The following is an 11,482-nucleotide window of genomic DNA, read 5'->3' on the forward strand; positions in this document are numbered from 1 at the left end:
CAGTTTTTTTTATTGCTGTTAGCGCTTCTAAATAACTGGGTACCAGACTAGGGATGGGCAATTGTTGCGGAATGTGTGGATCTCATCCTGACTTTTCATCTATCATTGGGTTCAAAAATCGAATAATCGTCATTTGTTTGAGTTTTCCTAATGAAAGCAGTCAAACTCGCGTTTCGTCATTTTTTTGAGACACTTTGTGTACCTGAGAGGCCTTGGGGTGACGGATTAAAGAGGTAGCATTAGCGTGGGTCAAATGCTTTCCCCGATAATATATCGGACAAGCAATTTCGAATGCTCTTACTCATGAGGAGTGGAATATAGTATAAGCATCATTTTATCACTCTAAAAACAACAACCCTAGTAATACACACTGGGCGTCAACATTTCTCATATAATTTCAAATAAACCTCTTTTTTGTGCATGACCAGCGTTCAGAGCGTCTCTCTTTCCTTCCCCTTCAGAACCGAGAATCCTAAATTCGGGGAAACCCTCCGGGACCTGGAATCGAACCCCATCTGTCAGTCACTTGACATGCACTCGTTCCTAATGTTACCAATGCAACGCATCACTCGGTTACCTTTGCTAATCGATGCCATCTACCATCGATTGAACACCCATTCCCGTGAATACACCTCGTGAAAAGAGGCTCTCCAAATCTTGAACAAGGCAAGCCGACCTCATCGAAACTTCTTCGTCTTATCATGAATGATCACCCCTCATTCATCAATGACTCTTGGTCCCATTTCAGATTGTCAAAGAGTGCAATGAATCGGCCAGAAACATGGAACGAATGGAGGAGCTTCTGCTCCTCAGTCACCAACTCGATTTCAAGGATGTCCGGGCAGTTCCCCTGATCTCGGCCAGCCGGTGGTTGGTGAAACGGGGTGAAGTCACCCGCATCTGGTGGAGAGACAATGCCGAAGCGAGGTTGACTTTTGGTCGGAAGGTCAATCGCCAGACTTTGACCTTGTTCCTCTTCACCGACCTTCTAGTCATTGCCAAAAAGAAGGGGTAATTTGGAGATCCTTTTATAAAGAGAGGGAACTATTTGTTTCAACATTTGTCATTTTGCCCTCACTATAGGGATGAGCAATTCGCCGTGGTGGATCATTGCCCCCGCAACCTCGTCACGTTAGCAGAAGTGGATTCTTTGGATGGAATCCCGGGTGGAGGAAAGTACTTGTCAGAATCCAACATGTGTTGGTTAACTCTCCTACAGAACCACGACGCCAAGACCGTTGAGTGGCTGATATCTTTTAAGTAAGCTTTTTCAGTACCCTCCTGTCCAGTAGAACCACAGTATGACAAAATGTGTCATTTTTTTTCAGCTTTGAATCAGACCGCCTTCGCTGGATTGAACAAGTCACTCCACAGCAATCCCATAATCCGGAGGAGAAAATCTATGAAGAGTGGGATTGTCCGCAGGTGGAGGGTGTGGCCAACTACTCCACCCAAGACTCTGACGAGCTCACCTTGCAAATTGGAGAGACCGCCAACGTCTTGCGGAAGCTGAGCGATTCTGGTAAGGGTTTGCCCTGAATGGAAACCAGTAGCCAACCCATCTAATCTTCTTTAGTTTGAACTAGAGCGCCAATACTAACCCGCAGTATATCTCTTGCTAGTAGAGTGTCACTCCACCGTTTCTGGAGACTTGGAGGCAGAACTCGAGTCCAGCGTTGATGATACTGACTAATGACAACCACAAAAGTACTCTGAATCAATTTCGGAAACAGGGTAATTGCTACAACCAACCACGTGGTGTCCCACAATACAAGTCAAACATTGCCTTCCTTTTCTGCTATCGGTGGGAACATTCCCGTTTTTCCGTCGCTCAACCTCTCTTGAAAACTCTGTCTCTTTCCGGGATCTCATCTTTTAATCAATGGACTCAACTAGTCCACAACTTGACGACAAAACACATTTCACAATATCATTTTTGCACTTACCAAACGTGTCTTTTTGAATTAAAATCATAAGGGCCTTGTAGATCGGTAGTTGGCTGTCTTACCAGGAACCACTTGAACTGTGGACTGACAGGCTGAGGACGGAAAAATATACGTTCTCTGGGCAATTGGAACAATTGTGCTTTCTTTACAATACCGATATTCGTTGCAACAAACAACGAACATGTCAAAAAAAATCTCCTCTCCCGAAACTCTATTATGAGTTGTCAATCTGTATCTAAAAACTGCACTTAAAGAGTACTATATTACTTCACTCAAACTCCAGCTGACATTTTGATCAATGACAGACTCAGTACTCATCCAGTTTTGTGGGATAACGTCTTTAAATCCAGACTTTTGATTGAGGTCACGGCTGGTGTTGACCTTTTTATCATCTCGACACAATGTGCCAGGAATTTGAGTCATCAATGTGAATGCCCATTCCCATCCTCAGCCTCTCTGTCAAGCATAAAGATGTTCTTGGTATGACGTTGAGAAACGGATCCTGAGGATTCTTTGAAACCTCGACTTTTGTATCGAGTACAAGTGATTGCGTTTCATTTTATTCATGTTTGTCTTCGTTTCACACCAATCCATGTGTCTTTTTCAAACACAAAACTTGAACCCCCTGTCATCGTGGCATTATAGTCGGGTGATTGTCCATTTCAGGTTGGTACTACATTGAAAGGAGACGTGATGGATGCCGGGGTTGGATTCCAATGGCTGTCACAAAAGAAATCGAGTCCAATCATGTTAGAGCCCGCAATTTCAAGCAACGCCACGCTTTCTTGAAACTAATATCGACTGAATCCGTAGATTCCATCGTTCCCGAGCCTACACTAGCTCCTGTCACAAATTCCTCTTCAACGAATGCACTTCAACGACTGGCTGCGTCTTGAGTCCACTATTAACTTCTCACGTGATACTTTGTTATACTCAGGTTACTACGCAGATCGTCATTGTTTACCTCTCTGTTTTTAGCAATGATCAAATATTTTTGGGAAAATAATTTATGATGAATAAGAAAATAATTTTCATCTGCACAGCGTGGCCGAACGGAGCCTTGATTTGATTTGAAATATTCTGAAGAACGTGACAACGGGCAATCCACTCGTTAAAAGCTTTGCGGAACGGGCGTTTCGGCCGTGACGTCGGCCGGTGAATTCATTCGGTATTGGCGGAATCGTCGATAGGCGTCAAATGCCAACACCACCCAAACGGCATAAGCAAAGATCTGAAATGAATGGCAAATGACGAGAGAAACGAGGGTAGCAAAAATGTTCTCTAACACAAGTGAGTGGAGACATGAGCCGCCCTGTTTTGTCTATGTAATGGGGATTATTACATTCAATTTCAATTGATCCAAACTCAGGGTAGTCTCTTAAAGGCTCGTGCTTCCGAGTTTAGGCATGAACGTTAACCAGAATGAGCATCCACTCAACATTTTCGCCAATGAATTTTCATAACAGTTAACGTTCATGCTCCTAACTTCGATAAAAGAGCTTTAAAAAACAGGACCCTGGATAGGATTTTAAGGACGTATCAGAGCTGATCGTAATATTCATAAAGCAAGACTACATTAAAGCAAGAAAAGTCTTCGTCTTGTGTAAATACGATTGAAACCCCATTCTTAAATGTCATCAATTTTATTCCACCCCTCTGCAAGATGACCATTAGATTCCAAACAACAAAATATGTTGATTTCACGTCGAGCAGAAATTGCAGAAATTTGACCGTTCGTATGTGTGAGAGAGCTGAACCGAGGCATAGGGGTCCTTCTTTACAACGTCAGACAGCCCAAACAAGATGGGGAAAAGACTTGGTAGATTGCTAAATCAACTCAACACGGACTTCTAGGGAAGTGGACTGCGGACGGAAGTAAAACAATTTTCTTATCTCCTACACAGTTCACTTTATTCCAAATGAGCACTTGATAAGGTAATAAATAGACGAATTATAATCTTTCATTTTAATAGTACTGGGGATTACATTCCCTGTAGCGGTTAGAAAAGCCCGTGAAAAACCAAACCAAAAAAAAAAAAAAAAGATACGACCACAAGATCTTGTTGAATAGATGGAATTGGCCAAATTTGAGCCCAAAGCTATGCTTGGGGAGCTCAGGAGATAAAGCCAAAGTTATGTGGTAAATACTACCTAAGATGCGAATTTTCGGCCGACTCTTGGTCAGCTTTCAATTCACTATTGACAATATCACTTTAAAACGAACCACTTTCCACGTAAATGATATAAAAATGACTTGCCTTCAATTGAAGAGATGATATACGTTTCTTATTTCATTACTTTGATTCGAAGAGTGGCTCAGAGTTGCCATGACCACGAGCAGACTGATTTGGCGGGAAGCCAATATTGGCAGTCCATATTTCTCGAAGTCCGTCCGTGACTACAGGTAACATGCCATGAACGCAATTTCTTTTCGGGGCATTACGTGACCTAGGTAACTAATTTCACGTAAGATTTTTGATAGAGTCGGCCAAAACTAATTGAAACATCTTATAATTCAATGAAGAGGAATCGGCCTAATCTACCTTACATTTGGTAGAGGCTACCTATACTAATAAAGCGCCCTCTGATGTGAAAAAAGTAGACCATAGCGTAGGAAGCCCATTGGGAAGAAAACCGGTTAGTGCAACCCTCTCGAACTTCTCTTTGACATACGAATAACATTGTTTGTCGGACGTAATATAACGATCATCACTGGGTTGTCCTGATGTGTGATATTATTCACCCCAGCCCCAGGATGATACTTTGTGAGCCATCTCTTATTAGGCACATACATGGATATTGGGTAGTCTAGCCCCATTTTATTATCTCTTGTGCGAGGTGAAGCCGGCAGGAAACCAGATTTAACTCGCACAAATATCTAGACTGAACAAATCGATGACATTTGTTCCCCCTCTGTGTCGTATGATATTCGAAATTTGACCAAGTCCTTATTTTGCCGACCACAATGCTCAATCAAGTATTGGGATCCAAAACTATGATTCAGTGGCTTAGAATCTTGACCATCACATGGCCGAGGCAAAACAATGACCATCCAGACTATCGCGAGTTCAATTCAGATGGTAATAACGTCTTGCAGCAATTTCAATGGGTTGAATACGACTGTGGAAAACTGTAACATTTAGGTTCGCGTTCATTGTACATTTTGACGTAAATCCTCAGCCATTTCAAACTAAGTATAATGTGATCCTGTAGAACAACCACCTCAAATGCGACCATTTGACGAACTTACCGCACTGACGCCAAATCCAAAGAAGGTAATGATGCATGTTATGGTGACAAAAATCAACGCCACTCCTATGTAGATGGTTTCCTGGAACGACATGCCCACCCACCCCAAGTCAGAAGAGAGGGTCAAAATTTGGCTGGGAACCACTCAACTCACAAATTTATGGAAGATATGCTTCCGTTGTTCAACCGCCGTCTGTGTGTTGCACACGTACATCAAGGTCAAGGTCAGAGAGACGCTGGCAATCACCCAAAAGGCCACAGTTAATAGCCCCTGAGCCAGTGGAGATCCATTGCTGTAGGTATTGACGATCCCGCCCACAACGCTGCAAATCTAAAGGCTCCGAGGAGTCACACGGGATATCTACGACCTAGGAAGGGTGTGAGTGCCTTACCCCTTCAGCCAGAATGACCAGGCCTTTGGTGGAACGCGGGAAATCGGATCCCACGACCACCTCCATCATGACACTCACAGAGTTGGAATTGACGCACGGGATCCTCAGTCGGCTCACACCTGTCCAACTGTGCACAAGTGACGTAATCCGGCAAGAAATAGATGGAATGGACTCTCGTCGTGTGAGTTGTGTGTGTACCTTACAATGCCTGCAGAACGTCCAAGACAGGTAGAGAAATATGATTGGAGTTGGACAGGCGAATGGGTGGGTTGGCGGCAGACTAGATTTGAATAATCGCTCTCGGAACTAAGGGTCTATTGTGAATAAGACCCAATGAGCGGAGTTCTTTCTTGTTCTTTTTCAGGATGTGAGATAGTATGATGCAAATGTTGCTTTCATATCAACACACATGAATAAAATCGTTTGGACTGATAGCTTGGGCTTGGTTAAGGCATGAACCACTGGAACATGGACGGGTATGCTGGGCTCTTGAATTGACATCTAGACATTGCTTTTTTATTCCCCATGAGATGGACATCAGGCGGCTACAAGTACGTCTCTTCCTAATTTTCAACCTGATCAAACAACCGAGTCGAGAGTTATGCTCGCTCAAAGCTCAGTATATCAGCACATGAGCCAGGATGAATAAATGAATGTAACAAATTAGCAGACGAGAACTGACTCATTCATTTTGTGTCGAGTCATGTATTGGGTTGTGAGGGGGCAAAACTTTTGACTCAGTCATTCAAGAGAGCTGAAATTTTAAATGCAAAGTCGTACTAGGCCCCTGGGGTCGGTTTCATTGGAAGACAAACGTAATGTGTCGAGTCGCGTCCGAAATGTCAATGCCTGACTCTTGCATTCCCGTCCATATTCCAGTGGTTCATGGCATAGGTGAACTGAACTGAATTTTGGGCTACTCATAAGATTGGCAATATGGAAGGATATAACTGTTACATGAATTGGTGGCATTTGTAGTTCGAACTAGAGTCCGAAGCAGAAAGATATTTTCCTACTTTCCCTCCAATTATTATTGTCAGCGGAATGTGTGGCTTTAATCGAACTCAAACCTCTCTTTGTTTTGAGAACGGCACTTCATCCAGGGCTGCCAATTTGTAGACAAAATACAGGTGCTCAGCCCAGCCCCCTCCCCCCGAAAAAAAAACCCACAGAAGAGGTTCAATTTGAAGATTACAATCCAGCTAGATATGCTCCATAGTTTGGCAAATTTATCCAGCACTTCGGGCTATTTCAAGGGCTCAATGGGCTACCCGTACTCCCACATTAATTGAAATGGTACCAGCCCCATACTACTCAGTCAGACAGCCCAAATTCGAAATCCACCCCATCCAATTGATGGGTGGTTTAAAATCGAGTCCGATCAAAATATCTCAACAAAGCCAGACAAGGCAGGTAAAAAACTGGGTGTGCTGGGTGCATGGATGGCCTCCCTGTTTTTCCATAACAAACTTCCCGATCCGTCCGATTCTCATCAATGAACAGACTCTCAATTAGCCCGTCGGGTTGAGACCGTGATTGGGTGGCCCATTGTCGGGATGGCATCGCCCGAGGGTTCAAAACCCACGAGTCGGACGCTGCTCCGCGTCAAACGTCCGCGGAGTGAAGTAGCCTGGCCGGGCATCGCGCTCGAAAGCGCGCACGCGCCCACCGCCACTGCCACTCCAGCCAAACGCGCGAAATACGATTTTGCCCTGCTCACCCGGCAAGATTCGTCCGCGCTCCACGTGGCTCATCCGCCCACCCGTAAGGCCAGCGCCGAGGAAAATGTGCAGCGCAAAGGCGTGGGTTTAACGGCCAGCCAGGTGCGCCAGCAGATCCGCCACCATCGGGGCGAGCGGGCGCGGGCCCATCGTTTAAAGGTGGTGACCGCCTCACGGGAGGCCAGTGCCTTGCACATCATTGACCTGGAGCCGGACAAACCGGTGGGTCAGCCGGGAGCTGCCCTAGCTTGCAATGGGCAGGTGATGACGCGTCATGAGGCCGCCACGGATTTTGTCTACGATATCTACGAAGTGAAGGACGCGGATGTGGATGAGGCCTTCTTTGAGCACCTGGCGTCCATGGAAGCCTTTGGCTGGGATGCCCATGATTGGATGGGCGACTATCGGGAAGAGGACGATGATTTGCTGGCCGACTCGGAAGACTCCAATGAGGAAGGCCATTGGCGCAATGACTACCCCGATGAGGAGGAGTACGCCGAGCTAGCCTACGATAGCGATTTGGCCATGGGCGGGCTGCATTTGGGTGAGGCCGGCGATGCCAGCGATGATGCCAGCGACGGCGAGACGTCTGAGGAGGAATCCGCGCTAGCTTATAGTCGCCCCAGCAGGCAGCAGCGCGATGAGGATCTGCACGGCGCCAGTTATGCGCGTTACAAGCAACGCGTCATGCGAGATTTGCGCGATTCCGACTCTTCAGATGAAGTGGATATCAATGAAGTGGAAGAGTTCTGAAATACAAGACGCCCTGTCTTTTCTTTTATCATATGTTCGTAACCGCATGAGTTCGAGTTGAGTTTTGATCCAGACGTTTCTGTTCTCTCTTTGTTCTAGATGGAGGGATCCGGCGTGTTGGGCATCGTCCACGATTTGGCCAAAGACGCCAAAGTGCCGCCTGTGAGTGCGATCCTTTGATTAAACAAATTCACTGCATGCACTTAACGAGTCGCGTTTCTCAATTCGCATCTTCCAAATTGATTCTGTGACCTTTGTTACAGTCACAGGTTTCAAATATGAAATTGGGTTTGGCGTGAGATTCATGGACAAAAAGTCTATCGTCTAAGTTGAATATCGCAAAATTCCCGGTTGAGAACTAGATATCACGCCCAAAGAGTTATTATAGTCAAATTTTGATTCAACCCGTTCCATTCCCTAGGAAATGATGAATAAACACATCGGTAAGCTCCAAGAGTCGGTGGGACTCTTGTCCGGATCAATGCAAGACTTATCCCACAAGAAACTTCAGGTAACCAACCCCCATCCGCTCTTCTTAATAGCACGACTTACGTAGTCAAAGGAGGAAAAATGTACCTACCAATTGGCAGGACCTATCGAATCAAGCCGAGAATCCGTCCGATTTTGTGGCCAAGTTCAAGGACGCGAATTCCCACGGCGTGTCCAATTTAGTGCCCATGATGGAAATCCTCCACGGGATATGTCGAGACGACCGAACGAAGGCTCTCTTTTCAAAGTCCAAGCGACCCCCTCCAATAATGAGCGCAGCCAATGAGTCCAGCTATCGAGCCCTGAAGGAGAAACTCTTGCAGCAGGTTTGATAGGATTTCTTTTCCCCCAGCCCTTATTTTTTCCTCGAGTGAGTTGCTCATGATTATAGTAGGTTTGCTCATGACTGTCTCCCTAGGTCGGTCCATTGAGCGTTCTGGACAATCAGAACGCCCCTCAGCGGAGCAAGCGATTGTTCCCCGACAGGCCGTACATGACCCTGGATTACCTCTGTGATGACCTCATGATCAAGGGCAATTTTGGACCTCTGGGCAAGATCCCCGTCGTTTCCCAGGAATCGGCCATTATTGAGGACCTTCTGTACTGCTTCATAGGTGAGAAAGATATCGGGTGTATTTAGTCGTTCCACCATAAACCGAATGAATTGTACAGAGCTAAGGATAATTAAGGTGTTACGCGTGCAGCCCAAAGGATAAGCGGATAATATTAGTTGTAATTTTATGCTTCGGGCAATTGGTAATATCTATGGAGATCTTTGTATCTCCACAAAGATTTTTGGCACCATTTTGCAATGGAAGTTTTCACATTCATTACATTTCCTGTTTTCAATGAACATGTGCGGATGACGTCTTGCTTAGGGTCTGAATTTCCGCGTTTTGCTGCGCCAATCTATGTATATCATATCATCATTTGAAACAAATTTGTGTTCACTCTCTACAATGCATATTTCCTCATCCGTATCCGCATCCGTATGCACTCCCCTACTATTCGATTCTCAGGGATTGAGGGCTCTCACATCAAACCGATCAAGAACGCGAGCACCGGTCAAGTGGACCTCAAACTGGACCCCAGCATGGACCCTAGCTTACGCGAGCTGGTCCAGCGAATAGCGCCCTTGTGCCAGCATTACTCGACCATCGTCCAGTTCGCCGAGGACTGGTTCCAACAGGGCTCGGGACGAGTCAACCAGGCCCTCTCCGGGGCCTTGTACCAAGTCATCAAGGACTACTACATCTTCGTCACGCAACTGGAATCCCAGCTTCGTCAACACGAATTGACTCTGAACAAGCTGTGGTTCTACATCCAGCCCACGTTGAGCACCATGGCCATGGTGGCGGAATTGTGCCGCAATTGCGAGACCATGGGCGCTCGTGGAGGCAAGACCTTGAGTCTGTTGCACCAATTGGTCACGTGTCAAACGGGCAATGAGAATTGCAAGGCCGTGGCCGAGTTCCTGGTTAAGGCCGCGGCCAAGCCGTACTTTGAGATACTGAGCCGTTGGATTCATCGAGGGATGATTTCGGACTCCGGAAAGGACTTCTTCGTGGAGGATAATGAGGTGATCGATCGGACTATCTTGCCTTTGGAGTACTCGGACGACTACTGGGAGCGGCGCTACACGTTGAGGATGGATCAGATCCCCGCGTTCCTTCACAGCTCCTCGGACATGATTCTCCGCACAGGTAGGTCAATTAATCATCCGAGCTTCGAGATGGTTTTTTGGATTTCAAGTGAAATGCCATTCACTCGAAGGACCTTCGGAGCACTACCAAGATCTTGTAGGTGTGCGGACATGTCATTGAACTACTCTGGTCTTTGGTACTGTTAAGGGATGATTGGGAGGGTGTACGTACTAGTTGACAGATGTTGAAAGATGAGACCCCCGTTGAAGCCCACTGGACAAAGGCATTTATCAGGCAGGCCTGAAAGAAAGGTTTGGAAGACTTGACTAACGTGTAATATTGTACATTTTCACTTCAAACAAAAATGTGCAACGTCGAGTTTACTGCCCCCCAAGAGATAATGATTGATCATGCTCAAATTGTCGAATCCTTGCTTGAAAAAGGAAGCCTGGTTTTACTCACCAAACTCTGAATCTTTATTTGCTATTCGTGAAATTGTGAAAAGGAAAAAATGCAAGTAAAAAGTCCGTTCACAAACGTGTCACTCCGTTGGTGAAGATGTCTTTCCACCCCCTCAGGCAAGTATTTGAATGTGATCCAACAATGCGACAAGTCCATCAGATGGCCGGAATCCGTGGACGAGGTCCAGTACATGGCCAACCCGGATCAGTACACGCCCCTCCTCGAAAAGGCCCACGCCTTCGCGTCCAAAACGCTCTTGGACTTGCTGGTCAAAGACCGAGATCTGATTGGTCATCTACGCTCCGTCAAGCACTACTTCCTCTTGGATCAAGGGGACTTCATCGTTCAGTTCATGGACTTGTGTGAGAAGGAGCTGCTCCAGAACGTGAACAAAGTGGAACCGGCTCGATTGGAATCGCTCTTGGAGTTGGCCCAACGCACCTCGGCCGCCAATACCGACCCCTATAAAGACAATGTAGGCGTGGAACTCCTGCCCTATGACCTGATCTTTCAAGTAAGAGCAACTTTGGGATCCGGCCGGGCTTGGCTTTTTTTTTTCGATTTTATGGGCTCAGAATGGGGCAGGCATGAGTGGTTAGTTATCCGACTCTAGGGTTGAAAATTTCAGTTCCAGTACTAAAACTGTTATTGCCGCACTTACAGAAAGAACGACTGAAAACGGCAATTGAGACCTAGTCGGTCAGTTGTAGAATGGACTCTTTACTACATACTTTTGATCTTGAATCATTCCATTGTTGCTCGTTGTTATTGTTATTTCGATGAGTGAGTGAATTTCAAAAGTTTTTGTTGCTAGAACATTTGGTTCG

The 11,482-nt window shown here is 46.0% G+C and overlaps 4 protein-coding genes across 5 annotated transcripts in view; 3 read left to right on the forward strand and 1 right to left on the reverse strand.

Annotated features, from left to right (window-relative positions):
• The window catches only part of LOC131882387 (uncharacterized), a gene marked incomplete in the record, with an annotated part of 13,987 nt that extends 13,099 nt beyond the window's left edge, over positions 1-888 (forward strand). The window contains 2 exon segments of the mRNA XM_059229516.1: positions 462-666; positions 749-888. Coding sequence (XP_059085499.1) covers positions 462-639 — 178 coding nt within the window.
• Positions 889-2,937: 2,049 nt separating this feature from the next.
• Positions 2,938-8,783, reverse strand: LOC131882752 (uncharacterized). Its single transcript, XM_059230004.1, has 5 exons — positions 8,642-8,783; positions 5,588-5,795; positions 5,350-5,526; positions 5,197-5,277; positions 2,938-3,177 (listed from the first exon to the last, which is right to left on the reverse strand). The coding sequence occupies exons 2-5, from the start codon at positions 5,654-5,656 to the stop codon at positions 3,058-3,060; spliced, it is 447 nt and encodes a 148-aa protein (XP_059085987.1). The 5' UTR covers positions 5,657-5,795; positions 8,642-8,783; the 3' UTR covers positions 2,938-3,057.
• LOC131882750 (uncharacterized) lies at positions 7,038-8,161 on the forward strand. Its single transcript, XM_059230001.1, has one exon. It carries the CDS (start codon positions 7,144-7,146, stop codon positions 8,059-8,061), a length of 918 nt encoding a protein of 305 aa, XP_059085984.1. The 5' UTR covers positions 7,038-7,143; the 3' UTR covers positions 8,062-8,161.
• LOC131882748 (gamma-tubulin complex component 2-like) overlaps positions 8,072-11,482 on the forward strand; it is a 6,065-nt gene continuing 2,654 nt past the window's right edge. For both annotated transcript variants that reach the window (XM_059229998.1, XM_059229999.1), the window contains exons 1-6: positions 8,072-8,223; positions 8,483-8,572; positions 8,652-8,876; positions 8,969-9,164; positions 9,570-10,253; positions 10,772-11,169. In XM_059229998.1, the coding sequence (XP_059085981.1) occupies positions 8,161-8,223; positions 8,483-8,572; positions 8,652-8,876; positions 8,969-9,164; positions 9,570-10,253; positions 10,772-11,169 (1,656 nt within the window). In that variant the 5' untranslated portion in view covers positions 8,072-8,160. The remainder of the gene's footprint in view (positions 8,224-8,482; positions 8,573-8,651; positions 8,877-8,968; positions 9,165-9,569; positions 10,254-10,771; positions 11,170-11,482) is intronic.

This window comes from Tigriopus californicus, chromosome 6, assembly GCF_007210705.1.
Source record: "Tigriopus californicus strain San Diego chromosome 6, Tcal_SD_v2.1, whole genome shotgun sequence".
Lineage (NCBI taxonomy): Eukaryota > Metazoa > Arthropoda > Copepoda > Harpacticoida > Harpacticidae > Tigriopus > Tigriopus californicus.